This window comes from Cebidichthys violaceus, unplaced genomic scaffold (assembly GCF_023349555.1).
Source record: "Cebidichthys violaceus isolate CVI_PGR_0920_01 unplaced genomic scaffold, fCebVio1.0.p SCAF_1, whole genome shotgun sequence".
Taxonomy (NCBI): Eukaryota; Metazoa; Chordata; class Actinopteri; order Perciformes; family Stichaeidae; genus Cebidichthys; species Cebidichthys violaceus.
The window spans coordinates 13591798-13610376 of NW_027176262.1; the positions used below are offsets into that span (position 1 = coordinate 13591798).

Below are 18579 nucleotides of genomic sequence, written 5' to 3' on the forward strand. Positions count from 1 at the left end.
ATATTAGGGGTTAACCATGCAGGACTTTCTATTACACATTGCATATTTGTGCATTTGTGCCATCATAGTTTTTCCCATCTTTTAGTCAAGAGCTCTCTGTCTCATAACCTTTTGTCATATACCTAACCCTGCAGAACAACCGCTTTCAATGACCCTGACTCCAATAATAACCCAGCCAAGCTAGCAGCGCATCTCCCAAAACTAGATGAGGAATTCATAACAAACATAGAAGCCTTTAATTAATATTGGTTACATATATAAATCTAAGTCTGTAAGCAGAGCTGTGTTGTGGTTATGGTTGTCATTCTCTGCAAGCCTGACAATCCTCTCACTGTGTATTCCCCAGAGAGACCCCCACAACACACACAGAGACAGAGATAGACGGACTGTTAATCAAGCCAACAACAAATAACAAGAGCGAAAATAAACTAGCCCTTTATTCCTCTGTCCCTCTCTCCTCTTACTCTCTGTAATAAAAGTGTTGGCATGCCAGCGTTGTTTATCCTGATCGAGGTGAAAGCAGAAGACGTGGAACACTGCTTGTTTACACACGCAGCTCTGACAGACCGTAACCTGTGTGATCCAATCGCACCTGTAGCCACACACACGCACACAAGCTCAAACCTGCTGTTTACACAAGTCTATCACACACACACACACACACACACACACACACACACACACACACACACAAAGACAGACCACAGGATCGAGCCCATGACTGACGGTTGTGACAGCTCAGTTGTTACTTAGCGGCCAAAATCATATTTGACCTTTACCCACGCTTGAAAACATGGAAGTGGGAGATCGTACATGGTGTGACGGCTGCTACAAAATGTAATAAAGTGTGAACCGGGGATCGATGGACAGATCAAACTTTGTGACTCGATGCATGTCTTTAAAAATATTCCTCCAACTGAAGATGTTTACAAATGTGTCTGTAGAAGCTGACTTATTTAGACTTCTAGAAGGGGACATTCCACTTTTATTGTTCTTTACACTGAATGGTCACTTCATTCGTAATTAAGATTACTACTCAGCTTGTGAAAAAAAGCAGTGTAAGGTCTTCTGTGGATGTGGAGCCCCGACAATTTCACCCAAAATAGCTCGGATTATGAGATTGGGATCATGGGAAATGCATGATCTGGTGTTTCTGAGCATGACTCATACTTTCCATTAAAAGTCAGGATATCTCAGCCTTTGTTGCTTCAATTTTTAGCATTATTTTAGTCAAACTTGAACACATTTTTAATGCAAGGATGCACCACTATATTTAATGATTATTTCTTTCATCCTACCACACTTCTATATATCTTTATTTTCTCTGTCTTAAGTCTTCGCCCTGCACTCTTATAAAACCCTGTGCTTGCATTACATGGCCAAGAGACCAGGTTTCTTTGGCAGAAATCTAGCTGTGTTAAGTTTCTCCGATCTTTTACGCTGATCACAGAAACCATGTTATTTGTTTACGTGACTGTTAAGAATTCAGGTTAGTGCAGAAAACCGACAGTGACTAAAGTGCATATAAATAAACACTGATTGGAAGATAAACACTGATGACTCTTTGTGAGTTCTGTGATGCAGAATAAAATCTTAATTGCTCTGTGTTCCTCATGTGGCATAACAGCGGTTAAACTTAACTTTCTTGGAACAGATTGCATGCCATAATGTAATTTTTGTGGCTGAGAATTGCTTTGTCTTCTATGGGCAGCTGGTGTTACTGGTTGCAGAGTCTTTGTAATGGTCAAAGTTAGACAGTCGAGCATTGGATATTTTTAGGAGAAACATCAGGCAACTGTACAGCAAACTAATGTCACCACAACTGATGAGGACAAACGGCAACAACAACAACATATCATTCCTGTTCTAAACACAAGTGTGTATTGTCTTAATGTTTAGCATTGGTCTCACTTTCCTCGCTGAGTAAACACAATCTGATAACATTACATTCATTTGGCAAACACTTTGATCCCAAAACACACTTTTTTTTCCCATGAACGCACATCACGAGGGAACAGGATGTCACCGCACAAATTCTCACATGTGGGATTAAAGTCTGCTGATATTCACTGGGTTAGTTCGACACTATAGGGAAGAAGACTAGCGATTGATGCACGCTAGTCTTGCAACTTTTGTTCTCATCTTGTGGCCAGTAGCTTCTTTGTTATCAGGATCTGCTTTGTTTCAGAAGGCGCACCTTCAATGAATGGCCTATTTTAGAACTGTTTTTATATATAGGGCGCACCGGATTATAAGGCGCATAGAATAGAGTAGGAGTAAGCACAGTACCGGTGTTTACCGCTATTACTTCGGCGACGCCCCTGACTACGGTAGCCGTAATGCTGCAAGCGGTGCGGCTTTGTAGTTTACCAGTCGTACTGAAACATTTTGACAGAGCGCCGTGTACAACCAGTATGGATCAACCAATTAACCAATTGATCCATATATAAGGCGCTCCGGATTACAAGGCGCACTGTCGTTTTTTGAGAAAATTAAAGGCTTTTAAGTGCGCCTTATAGTGCGGAAAATACGGTAGTAATTTTTCCTGTTTCTAATTGCATCAGGAGCAATTTGGGCTTCAGTGTTTTTCTTGTATTTTTCTCGTTTGATTCACTGCCATTAAAAAAAATACAATTAACACATAGTTTCTTTTTACAGTCAATCAATAGAGTTGATTAAAGATGCTCCAACTCACCTTGTCTTGGCAGTGTAAATACTGTTCACACACACACACCCACACACACACACACACACACACACACAAAGCCAGAAATGGGGCGAGACAGACCACTGATTGCCGTTTGTGTTCAGGCTAATTTAGCTTCCTCTGTTTGATTGATTAGAGTAACTGACTGGCTATTATCCAATAACTGCCAATCACAGACAATCTAAAACTGCCCAGTCCCTCAGCTCAGTGTTGTGTGTGTGAGGAGCATCTGTGTGTGTGTGTGTGTGTGTGTGTGTGTGTGTGTGTGTGTGTGTGTGTGTGTGTGTGTGTGTGTGTGTAGCATTGGCAATCACCATCAGCGCAGGTGTGCCCGGTCCAGTCGTCGGTACAAGTACAGCTGAAGCCCGTTGGGTCTTCCACACAGGTGGCTCCGTTCATACACGGCGACGACAAACACGCATGCTCCACTGACGAGAGGAGAAGATGATGACAATGACAAATTAGGATGTGATTTGACTTCCTCATAATATATATTTCTAAATATATATTTACTGTTTTCTCCAGGGATATTTATCAGTGTCACCTTACACTATAGAACTTGGTACTTTATGAATGTAGAGTGATGTCCACCATGTATGCATCTATGTTTATACATAAACACGGGTGTGATAGATATATATGTGTGGATGTGTATAGAGGTGTGTTTCTACTATGCAATGTACGCTTTTTCTATGTCACTTCAGACACCCGGGGTCACATGATTGCATCATAATGTATATATCATGAGTATATCTAAGATGGTCAGCTTTAGTCTGATTAAGAGCAGTTTTGCTCGAAATGTCTAGGTGTAATAAATAAGTGGACATTGGAGCACTGCAGTGCGTGAGAAGTGAATTTGTGTGTTTCATGATCTGCCCACTTTTGGCTCATCACCTTCGTGCTTTGGTTGGGATGAGCATGTCTATCTCTACTTAAAATTGAAAGGCCCTGCACATAAATATTTATTTTTGCCTATGTTTTGTGTCTATAAAGTTATTTTTGTATGAGTCATTTTTATATAATTAACATGCTCAATTTCAGCTTCCCTTTTGATTCCTTTGCCACATAATGTTATCACCTTTTTTGCATCTCTTTTATTTGCGTAAACAAACAACCAGGATTTTATTTCACATTTCCTTTCTGCTGTATCCACATACAGTATTTGAATAATTAGTTTTCTGGTATAGTGACTGTATGGTGAAGACAAACTCACCAATGTCACAGTTGCGTCCTCTGAAACCTTCCTGGCACTCACAGTGGTACTCATTTGGCTCTGTGTTGGAGCAGGTCCCGCCGTTCTTACAGGGCTGGTGGGTGCCACAGTAATTCAGATCTGAAGTCATAAAAAAGTATGATTGAAGTATGCAATATTTAGAATATATGTTTATATTTCAGTTCACCGCTCAAAAAAGCGGAAAAAAAGTATAAAGGCAACAAAAGATACACAAATAAGGATGAAGATGGATCCAGGTCCACAGTTTGACGCACACACACACACACACACACACACACACACACACACACACACACACACACACACAAACACACTGCACAGAGGCTGAAGTCCAGGTCCAGGCTCTGTGTGCTGACTGTGCAGGCCAGTCGCTGCAGGGCTTGTTGTCTCCGGTGTTGAAGCTGATTAAAGCTTTCTGTAATGATCTCCTCCTCCATAGTCTCTTTGTCTCACAACAGCTCTTTAAAGAGTCTTTCGGAAGACACAGAACCAGCTTAGGACCCCACCTAGCTAAGAGCCCATCCCCGCTCACATTCACCTTACCCAAGGCTATCGCCTTTCCTCTGCACAATACACCGTCCCGTGGGCTGCCGGATCCCAGCTCCCACACTGGTACAGAGGTGGGAGGTGTGCTGTTATATTCTGGGATAATAAAGGAGGAACTTTGCTACAGTGTGGTGGGAAAAGTTAGAGTATAGAAGGTGAAGCCCTAAAGGAGCTGTGTCTTATCTCATGCAGATGATTAGTACACCATGCATGGGAAGGTGTGTGAAGAACCACGCCTGACAAACTAATATATTGGACACACAATGTTTCTCTCTCTGTCTCTCTCTCTGGCACACACAAACATACTATTGTATGCAAACCTCTTTCATCTTTAAATGGATGACACGGTTCTGTACTTATTGAATTTCGCTGTGAAAAACAGTGTTTCTATTAAAAACTAACAGTAAAATAAAAAAGAATTAGGAGCAACACACTGGGTAGTAGGTAGTAGTGAGTTTGGTCTGATTGTCAGCTGGGATTTTTCACTTATCTTGGTATACATTGTATTATTGGGTCTACAAAAACATTGGTAGTTTTTGTATGTTTGGGATGTTGAATTGATCAGTAGAAGGAAAACATATTAATACATCTGGGCCTTCTTTCATTCTTACTTCAAAACTTTCAACTTATGTCTCATATCTGACCTTTGTCACACAGCAGTCCTCCCCAGTTGACGTCGCACACACACTGCCAGGGCTCGCTGCAGCTTCCATACACACAGCCGGGGAATGTCAGACAATGGTCACACAGAGGGCCCTTCCAGCCATAATGACACCTGAAGAGGAAGAGCAAAGAAACGTTTGCTCGAATCACCTTCATAGGATTGATAGTAGCTGTTCTGAACCAGTCCCATTAGTCATTTTATGTGCATGCTTTGTAACTTGCTCTGGTTTCTGCTACGGCAGATCTAGACATTTGACAGATTATATGCAGCTTTTAACTTCAGTAGTTCAGTTTGTGAAGAGAGTTGCTCTAGTAATGACTGCAGTGATTTCAGAGTGGAAATAGTCATCAGTGCACTCCAGCACCGGCCTACTGCTGCAGCATGTCAGACACAAACAAAAAAAACAACTTGATTTGAGTATTGCATTTTGGCTATAAACCAGAAAGAAAGGGTATCATCTGTGAATGACTGGAGGAAGAAAGTGTCTAGAAAAGGTTCGGGAAATTACAGCAGGCTTCATATTACTGTATTTAGTTTAAAATATTACTTTCCACGGCAGTGAACAGCTGAATTTAGCTAAATTGGATCTGCCTTATATTGCTGTTACTTTGTACATCATGGCATTTATTTTGAAATGACATATCATTCAGCCCTGGTGTCTGCTATGCTTGTGCCTACAGTTGAAATTACTACATTTCGTTCCTTGGACTTACTTGCATTCTCCAGGTGCAGTGCAGGAGCCGTGGGTCTGATGACACCCCTGCTTGCACACCGCTGTAAACAAAACACACAAAAAGGGAATTATTAGAGACTAGAGAAACAGATACTATGAAACGGAAGTGACGTTGAGTTGAGTCACTGGACATTAAAGCCTGCAATCTACACTGAATACATCTGAATCACTGCCAGATATTTTGACAGTACCAACATCACCTCGACGAAATCTCAATATTCAATATTTGACCGTGAGATTATTTACTTTAACAGTTCAGCTACTCAAAATGTCCAGATGGAGAACCCAAGACAAAAGAAACTCCCTTGGCTTCATCATCGTCAGTAACCTGCAGGGGGTAACAGAGGGACCATGGCTAATTTTTCCAAACTTCCTGCATCTCTGCAGTCCAATCAGCGACCTGCTGAGGAGGAAGTCACATTTCGTGAGACAGCGGAGGGATGGGCAAGGCTGCAGGATGTCCGTAAACTAGCCGCGTGTCCTTCAGGGTTCCTATGGTTTCCACTCTGGTTTCCTCCGTTCACTTTTACCATCGCAACACGATGGCAGCACTCCGAGGTTACGCAGCGAGGTCATCCAGCTGATGAGTCACAGACGAGAGAATAATCCCCCCCCACACACACACACTGAAGCTAACTGATGCATATTTACTGATGTACAGCAGAGTTTTAAGCGGCCAAAAGAGTTTTGGAAAGTGAGGACACTCATGAGGCCGATCCTTACTTGGTCATTGGGCTGTTTGTTGATTTTAGGCTTAGTACATGCATGTGTATGAGAGAATCCAAACAACACATCTAGTAATTAAAGCTGATGGCATTGGTTCATCGGTCAAGTATATTTTGACAGCACTTAATCACAATAACAGTTTTTAAAGGATTCAGAGGTCAAAATCAGAAAGTACAACAAGGACACCCTCATGGAAAAACCTTTTAACAAACCTTGGGGAGGATCACTACAGAGGAAACCCCCTCCAGGGATGGTAGGAAAATAAATGGAAAGCAAAAACATTTTCAGTTTTTTCTCACCAGTGGCCTCAAGTCATCCTGAGGAAAATGTTCTAGCAACAAACATTTCCCCAAATATATTCAGTATATTTACCATTTTAAAGAAACTCAATGAGCAAGCACAACCTGTGAAGTTTTTTCATAGAAATGACTGAGACTTTACAATGTTTTTTCCATTAATGTCCATTAACTTCAAATCCCACACACGTTACTGTTTGTGGAACACATTCCCTTTTACTATCAGGTCTCCACCATATATGAACACTTTCAAATCCCCCCATTACTAATGCCACTACATAATGGCGTGTGTTACACTTATTAAGCCATTTATTTTCATTTCAGTATATTTAATTGTATTGTCAATTTCTCTGTAAAGCACTTTGGGCTACATTTGTTGTTTTTTCAATGTGCTATATTAATATATTCTTGACTTTATATCACAGCCGAGTGTTATGAAAATGATGCTGTTATGTTTTACAAATTTGAATTAATTTTTCTACCATTCCAGGCAGATTTAAAACGTGCGTGAGTTGTCCATCATAATAAACATCCCATCTGCAATTATTTTTGTCAGATAACTCATTAACCAATTGCACTACAATGCAACAACATGATGCCGACTTGGTCTTAAAGGAATAGTTTAACATTTTGGGACATGCACTCAGCTTTCTTGTCCAGAGTTAGATAAAAATAATTGACACCACTTTGATGTTTGTACAGTACATATGACAGAAAACAGGAGGAAACAGCTAGCTTGGCTCTGTCCAAAGGTTAAAAAAATGATGTCTACCATGCAGCTCCTTTAAAGCTCACCAACTATAATGTATTGAATTTGGACACAATCTGAAGTGTAAAAACAACTAGTTGTGGTTTTATTAGGGTTATGCTGGACATATTGTGCTGTGTACTGTAACACACACACCTCAGATTTAAATTTCTTCTCTCACCTCCTTTGCACTCTGGCCCCATCCAGCCCTCCATGCAGACCTTGGAGCCACTGGGGTCACAGTTGAAGTGACCAAAGAAGTCATCGCGGGCCCTGCAGAACTTGTTGCAGAAAGGTCCGTAGTAATTTGAATCACAGCGGAAGCGAAGCCGGTAATCCAGACTGAGAAGCCGTCCGTGGTGACGGTACAACTGCCACTGTTCACCAGGGTTCAACATGGAGGAGAGGAGGACTCGCTCAATCAACTGACCTGAGGGAGTGGGGAAGAAGGAAAGATTTAGAGCAGAACACATTATTTGATATTGTGAGAGAAGAAATGTTGAAACTTGCAGCAGACCAAGCTGTAAGCACAACGCTGACATATTAACACCATATTAAGTTGTTGAACACGATATTACAAATTCAGAAATTTATGGAGCAACGTTCATTGGGGCGTAAAGTTTCTGGCCACCTGGCCAATATAAGCCCTTTATTCCCTCTCCTTTTAGCTCAACTTTTAAGAGAAATATCTGGCTTTCATACGCTAAATGCCCCACTATCTTCACCAGCTAGTTGCAACTTTGCATGTCTCCTGTTTGGTGCTGAGCAAGTATTGTACAGTTGGAATTTTGAGCTTTTTTGCTGAAAAACAGCTCCCTGCTGCAAGAAACAACACTGATGAGCATGTTTGTACTAAACCAGAACGGTTAAGTTGTTTGTCATAAAACTAAAACAATAATGAGATGCTTAAAGGACCAGAGGGGAACTGCAGAGTGGGTTGGTAATAGTCTGTGGGTTTGTCACCCCTTAAACATTACATATAGTGCAGCTATAAAGTTGCCACTTGGCATTCACAGATCTTTTAAGCAAGTAATCACATGACAATTAAACACCTGTGTCTTCAAAAGAGTTTCTTTCCTATCTACATAATAATGTGAAGCTGGCATTTTGTTTGTTTTCTGGAATAAAGCAATGTTGCTGAGGACAGGTCAAAATGAAGAGCAAGATACATTTTAAAATAAATGTGTGTTTTGGTTTAGGTGAGTCCAGGTACATTCATCAGCATCAAGGCACTTGACCAGACAGCGAGGATACAGGAAGCGATCTGAAAAACAGTCCCAGTATGAATACTAATGCAGACTATAGGACCAGAGAAAAGGGGTCGGGGTCTGCAGAGAACAGAGAGGGCGGTCTGAACATGAGAGAGGACCAGACGGGGCCCGGGGCAGCGGCTGCAGCTCCTGAACCCTGGAGGGGATTTCCCAGAGGCACTGTCATCCCCAACTCAGTTATTATCTCCTCTGACAGGGTATTAACACACACAAAGCACTGGGAATATGTGTGTGTGTGTGTGTGTGTGCGTAAGTATGTGTGTGTCTCAATCTATACATTTGTGTATTTAAGAGATTGTGGATAATGGGAAAGATTGTGAGATAATAAAGCAGAAAAAGAAGCCTTGTTGGAAGTATATGTAAGTCAGCGATGGAGAGAGGAAGGGTGTAAAGTGTGTGTGTGTGTGTGTGTGTGTGTGTGTGTGTGTGTGTGTGTGTGTGCGTGTGACAGAGGCAAACAGAGTCAAAGAGGAAGGGAGGTAGCTATTAGCGCACACACATAGCAAACTGCCTGATGGGGAGATGAGCTCACCGTAGTTTGACACAAAGGAATGAAAACAGAATCACATAGTGGCCGCTGTGAATGTGTTTGTCCGTGTGTGTGTGTTTTTGTGCATGAGTGTGTGTTTAAGAGAGTAAGAGAGGATTGGGAACAGAGCCGACACTGAGCGCTGTGTTAGCTCAGCCGTTGTCCCGTTCCTCCACTGGCCTTCTGCCTGTCGTCAAATTGAGGGTTCAGTTTTTCAAACGCTCATTACACTCCTGCAGTGCTTTGTGGGTTTTTCATTATTTTATGACTCTGGCATGTCAAAGAGCTAATGTCATCGTCACCATAATTTCTCTGCCAGAAAACAGCAGACGAAGAAGAAAAGAGAAGAAGAAAAAATAACCACATTATCAGCCTACACAGTAGGGAAGATGTAAAACAGAGTGTGATTTCCTCTCTAATGTGATTAGATGGGACAACAACAAGTGAGCACAAGTAGAGGGAAGGAAGGCGAAAAGCTAAAATATTAGATGGCAAAAACCAGCAGCAACAAGAAACCCTGTTGAAGTGACACTTTCCTGAAAAGCAAAGACAATATAAGCAGCGGACACACAGGGATTGTGTCTGCAGGTAGCATAACACTTAAATCACTTTCTCTGGCCTCTGGTGATTGTTCCCCGCTGCCTGCTGCTAGCTGTGAAGTGCCTGCCCTTGGCAGTGGCTGAGAAAACACTGCAGGAGAGAAAACGTCTCCTTTTGACTAGCTATTCCACATCACCAGAACCGTAAAATCAATACAGTAGATCTATGGAAGACAATAGATCAGCTGGATGGTGTTTGTGTCTCCCTTATATTTGATTTATGTGGGTAATTCTCAGAGCGGTCCAGTTTTTGTTTTTGCTTCTGTTGTAAGATGTTCCAAGAAAATTATTCTAATCTGGATAAAAACACTAAGTCCAAACATGTGTTTTGAATTTTTATAGAAAAGCTCATCTCGATTATGATTCTTCTATTGAATTTCACTTTCTCTCCAGCGGGGGTGGCAATTTTGTGGCTGTTGGTGCTACATCAATGCAGTTGAATCTCACGGGTGAACACAGCAGCAAATCTGCACTCAAAATGACCCTATAAATATGCGGCCAGAAGATAGAAAAGAACAATCAAACTGCTGCCTTTTTAAGAAAATTCTGGTTTATTAAGTTCAAAGTAGTCTGTGTGGAGGTTTTTGACCCCTAGCAAAGCTAGGCTGCATTGATTTAATCTTGTGCACGCAGCCACTACTCACTCGCAAGTTGTCAAATACGCCATTTTGGTCAGCAATCCGACAAGTCAAACTATGACACTCTACGTGGCTGTAGTTATCGCGGGAGTAAAGCAGGAAGTCAGGTGACGCTGTATAAAGCATGATAAAGTCTATGAATGGAGGAGCTTGGGGTGGATGGATGGATGGGACACATGACTTTCTTCTGAGAGACTGGTACTTGTGTCCTGTGTGAAACCAAAAGTCAATGATGAATTATTTCAAGTCACGTACGTAAATTAAATTATGCAAAGTTATCTTATTTGCATTGTGTATGTCACGTAGCCTACTTTATGTAACAAACATACACATTTTTACCCAAGCCACCACTTTTTTCCCTAAATTGCACCAAGTTGAGTCACGTGAGCGGAAATTGATCCATGCAAAACTGAACCTAGAGGGGTGCGTAGAGAGTCATAGTTTGAAGCATAGGGCCAGTGACCAAGCTGCCGTATTTGACGGGTTGGAACACACGAATGTCACAAAGTTGTGTGAATGGTTTCGTGCTTTGCCACTTATCAACAGTTGGTGATGTGAATGTGCCGAGAAATGTCGCAATATGTCAACAGAAAAAGAGGACGAATGCTAGCAAAAACGCTAATAATAACTGTACATGGTACCTTTAAATGCTGAGATCCAACTGTGGTGACATTGCTGAAAAGAAGTCAGACGGAGAAAGAAAAACAAAACAAACCTCCAGGGGCCCTTTTCACCATTTTTCCACATGTAAGATGTGATTTACTCATGGATTTACTACATGAAATGATTTCCTCTTGCTCATTTTGACATGTTTCACTACTCAAGTACCACAACGGTAATATACTGTTTACTTGCATGTTATAGACACTTTCTCACATCTTTTAGTCACTTGCTTTGTCCATCCCATTTGTATCAATGATGTTAGGCAAAAAAACAGAAACCCCTCTCTTTAGAATTGATTACAGTTCAACAGCATCCCGAATGACATCCTCCAAAATGATCATAAAGTTGAACACCTCACAAAAAACTGAACATTTGTTTTATTGCAGGACTGTTGTGCTGGACTGCACTAATTTTAACTTTTGGTGTACCTGATGAATTGGCAACTGAGAATACATGCAAATAAAGCAAAAATAAACAGTGCTCACACAACTTTGGCTAATGTGGGGCCCACTTCACCAAAGTGATCTTTGGTGAAGTGGGCCCCACATTAGCCAAAGTTTTATGGGAGACAACGTGAGATATTATTGACTGACATCCTGGTTCAACCCACTTACTGTAGCTTTGTGTACACAGTTGTTGTGCAATGAGGGATTATTACCAACATTTCAGGTGCACTCACTTGCGGATAACTTCCAAATGAAGGGGTTTTGATAATCTCAGTTTCCAATCTGATTGACAACTTGTGTTTCTTACGTGTTCTCAGATCTAGCAATTACTTTGTTTAGTAAAATGTTATCATAACCATTAAAAATGAAGACCAAAACTGTGAAAATAAGTTGTAAAACTGGAATCATATTTTATTAAATGAAGGTGCGCACCTGCACATTAACACTAGCTTCATGCTATTTAAACAAAACTCAATGAAGGTCATACTGTTGGTGCTCATAGGACATCATATTTTCTCACCATTTCCAAGGACGGTTTCAGAAGGTACAGTTGTGCTCGGTAATCCTTTCTGATTAGCAGCAGGTCCTGATAAGTCCAGTCAGACTGCTACAGGACGCCTCTGTTTGGGCAGAGCTAAGCTGCCCGCCTAGTGAACGGCTTTAGACCCAATGTAAAGGCTGTCAGGAGCTCAGGTGGAAACGACAGATAATGCAAACAAGATGTAAGAGCAGCGCTGGAGGGCAGAGGAAAGGAGAGGACAGGAAAGACGAACACAGAGAGGGAGGATGGTTCCCAGTTTCTCATTATCTCGGCCATCTTTTGGATCTCTTGGATACGACTGGCTGAGAGGGAGGTAGAGGATGGTGGGATGAAAGAGAGGACTGTGGTATGACAGGAATGAGGAAGGCACAGGAACATCTGTCTCCATCTATGTATGTGTGTGTATGTGTGTGGGTGTTGTGCTTTTTATAGCATGCAGCTCACATTCTCTGCCATGGAGCTTTTCCTGATTATGAGGAGAAACAACAAGGAGACGAGCAGGAAATTAAAGGGTCTGGTTAAAAGACCTTCTAAGATATTTTCACATTTTTTCACCATGTTGAACAACGCATACTCGCAAACAAGCACTCGTGATTTGTCTGCCTCGATGGAAATGTTGCTTGTTGACAATTCAAATTAAAGAAAAGTTAGTATACTGCCCTTCAAAACCAAAACACAGTTTTAATTAAATTTAATTAAGACAATAATCCCAAATAAATATTATGCTATAGAATTGTATAATAAAAAACATAAATTAGGTGAAAAAACATAGCCTTAGCTAAAGCTAATATAATGGCTTCTTTTTTTTTAAACCAGCGGTAACCGTTTCCCTGTTTTGAAAAAATATTTTTTATGCTCCAACATCTTAGTTATTGAGTTTGGTGTACCACAAATAATACAATGACCAACACATTCACAATGGAGAAATGAGTCGACAACAACTAGTCATATAAAAGCTAACTTAGATTAAATGCACAAATATCAAAATTTTGATATTGTGGACGGTTACTACATATTTGGTCAAAATTTAGTTATTTTTGACATTTTCTTTTGAAATGTGCAATTAAACGAAATACCAAAAAAACCTTGAAATTCCAGGAACTACAAAACAGAGCTAAAAAACCAAACCACCGTGACTCCGGCTAGTTGAAGCTATAGCCGAGGTCCGGTGAGAGCTAGTCGTAGCTAAAGATAATCTTCGTATATAATTTTTTTTCCCCCACAATTTAAAAATCTATTTTGATTAGCTGACGTATTATTTCACATCATTATGGCTAAATACAATCATAAAGGAGAAAAAAGGGTAACACCAACTAGTCATGCTAAAAGCTAAGTAGCTTATGTTCCCTTTTTGACCAGATTATCTATCTGGTTTTAATCTGACATAGAGGCAGTGAATATAATCATCCAGAAAAGCATGACATTTTAGATTTTATAACTCATATAGCTGTTATCCACTTTGGCTAAGTAGCCCTCAAACTTAAAAACAGGCAGAATACATCTAAGAAGGAGGAGATAATCATACACACATTCAAAACATCGACACATGGTTAGAAAGGCATACAGACACACAAACACACACACTGCAGCTTCACCTGATTCTGATGTGTCGTTGTCATAGTCCAGAGCCTCCAACACCAAAGAGAAGGACTTCTGTGAAGAAAACACACAGAGAGAACCTGTTTAACAGGTGCCAAATATACACATTATATACACAAATATACATATTAATCAACAAAAATCAATTCTCTGGTTTGTGTTGATGAAGGCCAAAGATAAGTCTTTAACAGAGAGATGAGCTTTTTACATGGATGAACCTTTTCCGAGTAACTGAAGTACCAGTTCCTGGATGCAAATATCAGTGTGCTAGGACATGAATGTCGATTACTGATACTGATCTTTGATTGCCTAAAGGGCATCACATTCTGTTCGTGGGTGTATATGACCTCTCCTGTCCTGTCTATATAATGTCCTTCAATGTAAAAGGAGGATTAAAATTAAGCATTTAAATAAGTGGTGGAAAAACTATAGAGATCTTTTACTTTATTACAAGTAATATTTACTTAGATTACTAGTATTATTAGACTAAAGTGTACAATTATTAGAAGCAAAAAGTAAAAGTAATAACTATGCAAAATTGCACAATTCAGCGTGTTATATTTTTACTGATGCATTAACATGTGAGCACATTTTAAAATTGTCAACATTAAGCTAATTTTAACAGCTTACATCATACATCATCTGTACAAATGGATCATATAATACAAACTGATATATGTTTTAAAATTTTAATCTGAAAGGTAAGTAGTAAATACAGCAGTGAAATAAAGTGTAGAAGTATAAAGCAGCATTAAATACTCAAAAAGTAATGATAAAAATACTCAAGTATGATGGCGTTAAAACTGTTCTCGGATGCAGTACTTGATTAAATGCACTTTCATTCCACCGCTGTGGAAAGTGTTTGTGTGTTTCGATCGTTGCCTGAGCTTTGAAAAAAAAGCAGAAGTGATTCACTGCCTGAAGAAGTCAAGGCTGCAGCCGGGTGCTGATTCAAGAAAACCTCAACCTGCAGCCATGCAGAGAGAGACGGACCGTCGGTTCAGTGTGGAGAGAGATGACATCCTAAAAAAAACTGTTCAATTTAAAGAATACACTCTTGGAGCAGATATGATGAGTCTTTGTGTCCTGCACTTCTGAATGCAGGCTAATCCTGGATAAACGGGGTTGTTGCCTGTAGCATTTACAGTGTGACAAAATCTTAAAATAATTATCATTTATTATATGCATATATGCATTTATTAAAATGCATATCTTTATGTAAAGATAAACTCAGCCTATATAAAGTGCATTACACAAGCAGAGGAGTCTGGCACAAGCTGGACATCTTCAAATGATGACTTTCAGCTTCCAGAGATATCACACTCTGGAGAGATAACAGAGGACAGGTGTTTTTTTCTTATGCTTTTCTCTTTTCTGATGCATTCGCTTATCTTATAGACCAATGAATAATTCAGACCAACACTTTCCCTCTACAACTCTCTGTCTCCATCCATCCATTCCTCCTTCTGTGAAACGCACCATCGCCTATCATGCAAATCCCTCCTCCGTGTGCATTGTGGGTAAGGTTCCTCCTAAACTAAAGGGCTACATGGATGTGTAGTCACGTCTCTGCTGCGAAGCCGTAAACTGGCAGAGGGGGGGATGAGTGGGAGGAGAGGAATCTGACTGAGGGAGGGAGATAGATACTGTATAGGAAGCAGGAGATGGACACAGGAGGTGAGTAAGGGATTCGTAGGGAGGTTAAAGGCAGGAGGTCAGCAGCAGCGCCACCGTTAGCTAGAGGTGACACGCCAGGAGAAGAGAAGATGAAGAGTTGCAGGGAAGGTGCAAAATGTTAGGGGGGAGAAAATTGGAGTGGAGAACACTGAGTCAGGGATTCGTTCCAAGTGGAGGTACATCCAGTATATCTGTACTGCAACAGATGAGGAGGAAAAGTGACTGTACAGAAGGAGAAAATTACTGAGAAAAGGGGTAGAAAGACTAATTATGTCGGGGGTATGTAAAGAAAAAGGTCAAAGAAAGGTAGAGGAGAAATGTAACTGTGGCGGCTGTGGAGCAGTAACGATTCGTGAGACTCCTGGAGTTTGTCAGATTTTCAAAAATGAAGAACAAATAGGTCGGAGGAAGGTGAAACAAAAGATGACGTGATACAAGAGAGATCACAGAAGAAACGAGAGGTGAGAAGATTTTTTTTTTTTTTAAATGTTGAAGGGGAAGAACACCCACACACACACACACACACACAAACACACACACACACACACACACAGATGTCATGGAGCTAATGAGATGTACTAGGTTGCAGAGGGCTTGCAGCCGCTTCATTAAGGCCGGCAGATAGCAGGTAGCCCACAGATGGACCAGCTGGAATCATTAAAACTCTCACCTGAAGCAGTGTTTAGTATTCATGATTTACATCTTTATACTGTGAGATCCTGCAGTCAATGATAATCACGTTAGTTCTACAGAATCAGAGGTTTAAGAAGTATTCAGATACTTAAAAGTATCACGTTTATGTATCATAAGTAAAAGATTTTACTGTTTTAACCACTTCAAAAACAGATAATGAAGTCCAGTGGTTCCCAACCCTAAGGGTTGAAGCTCCTCCACGTGAAATGATTAATGTGGTATAAGACAAAAATTATATTGTAGTAGACAAATTTGTATTAATTGTTTGGGAAATGTTGTTTAATTCGCCCTCTTTGGGCCTCAAACAATTAAATAAAAATAATCAGAACTATTTAGAGCGAAAACATCTCTTTGGTAGAACTGATAACTTCTCATACATCTAAACTAGTCAATACTTTATGGTACAGGGTAACAATACACTGGTTAAATCCTTAAACGAGTCGGCCTATTATGCTGATTAAGCATTTAGCACCATGTCAATCTCTAAATAGATCAAAATTGATACAGCAAAACCAGAGATATTGTCTATATTATTCCACAGCTTCCTCTTCCTCGCAAAACCTGGCTGGTGCCTCCATTACCCACAATGCAATATTGCAAACTATCCTCTTTCTAACTCCACACGCCCCAGACTTTTCTTTCAATTTTCAAACTTGTAGTCTTCAGCTCGACACTGCGTAAAAATGCTGCTCGAGACTGAGCGATTTTTTTATTTTTTATGATGAACCACTACAACAAAATGCACACACAGCATTACCTCACCGTTGGCCTGCTCACAGACCTCTTAGCCTTATCATCTTTCCAATCGCCCTCCCTCTTCCCTCACCCTTCCTTCCATCCACCGTATGCGCCTCTCCCTCTTTCTACCCGCAACCAATTGTTATGGCTGGTTAAGACCTGTGGGAAGTCCAGAGCCTCTTGCTTTTCTTTTGTTCTCTCTCATTCAGCCCTCCCTCACACCCTCACCTCTGCACCCACAAGTGCACACAGCCAGGTAAGTTATGAAATTGTCATTAAAACAGGAAGGGCGTATACATGGTAAGCCCTGTTGCTAAGATTGGTGGTTCTGTATGGCATCCCAGAGGGGTCAAACTAACCATGGTTACCAAGTTAAAATCACAACAACAACCGCTGATAAGACTCGGAATATGTGAGTAAAAAGATTAGGAGAATCACCCACAATAAACCCTTCCTGACAACCTTTCCAGAACACTCTAACATTCACACAGACACCAAAGCAATTTGTTTTGCAATCACAAAGTCTGTGACGTCAGAGAGCTCTGAGGCCATTAGAGGGAAAGTGGACATGCACAGAGAGGACAATTTAAACAGTAAACATCACTAAGAAGAAGCTGATAACATCAAAGTCAATGATGGAGGGATATTTTTACCTTAGTTTGACTCAAACGAAATCGCAGTGCTATTTGGGCCATTTGTGGAGATAATGGCCAAAGTGATGACAGCAGGGAAACAACATCATGGGAATGTGCGTACTGTATGCATGTGTGTGTGTGTGTGTGTGTGTGTGTGTGTGTGTGTGTGTGTGTGTGTGGAGGGATAATTAGAGAGAACATTGAGGATTGGTTCAGCAGGGGACAAAAGTCCTTCTAAAAACATGTATTTTTATGCCTTCTTCCACAGTTCAGAGCTGAAATGTGTCTTTTTTTCCTGATAAAGTATGATTTGAATTTTACAATGACTTGCCCCCGTGAAATTAAAATGAAAAACCTTTTACGGGTCAGTTGTTCACACTTTTTTATATTACCAACCTTAATCACTATAGCCTTGATAGCATTAGAGTCCTCTTGTTTCATTATTGTTTCCAAATGAAAATTATTTATTGACTATTTCAGTAGACAGAATACAGAAGGAACAGCGCAGGTGGAACTAATAACATTAGTGATGTGCTCTGTTCCAGCAATTAAGGCAATGCAATGCAGACATGTATAATTAGTTAATTAGTTACACCTGTGTTTGACAAATTCAAAAGGGTTCTTGCGAAAAGTATCCAACGTGATTTTCTTTTTGAAAGAGGGCAATGGCTTCAACTCTGGTGCAGTTATAGCTTGTTTGACTATTTAATGGAGAAATATACAGTCTAGTATCCTGTTTAAACGCTGCACATTCTCTCAAATAACTGTTTACAGTTATGTGTAATACTATGTGAGACTTTATGTTTTCAATATGTTTTTATAACTTTTAAATCTGTCCAAATATTGATTTGTATAAAAAATTATCAGATAATCAGACTAGTAATCATATACCAGTT

The 18579-nt window shown here is 40.4% G+C and overlaps 1 protein-coding gene across 1 annotated transcript in view; it reads right to left on the reverse strand.

Annotated features, from left to right (window-relative positions):
* Positions 1–18579, reverse strand: part of LOC137873258 (protein jagged-1b) — a 44663-nt gene that overhangs the window by 7011 nt on the left and 19073 nt on the right. Inside the window, exons 3-8 of the mRNA XM_068711537.1 lie at positions 13937–13994; positions 7836–8084; positions 5865–5925; positions 5132–5262; positions 3921–4040; positions 3022–3135 (exon numbers count right to left, since the gene is read on the reverse strand). Coding sequence (XP_068567638.1) covers positions 3022–3135; positions 3921–4040; positions 5132–5262; positions 5865–5925; positions 7836–8084; positions 13937–13994 — 733 coding nt within the window. The remainder of the gene's footprint in view (positions 1–3021; positions 3136–3920; positions 4041–5131; positions 5263–5864; positions 5926–7835; positions 8085–13936; positions 13995–18579) is intronic.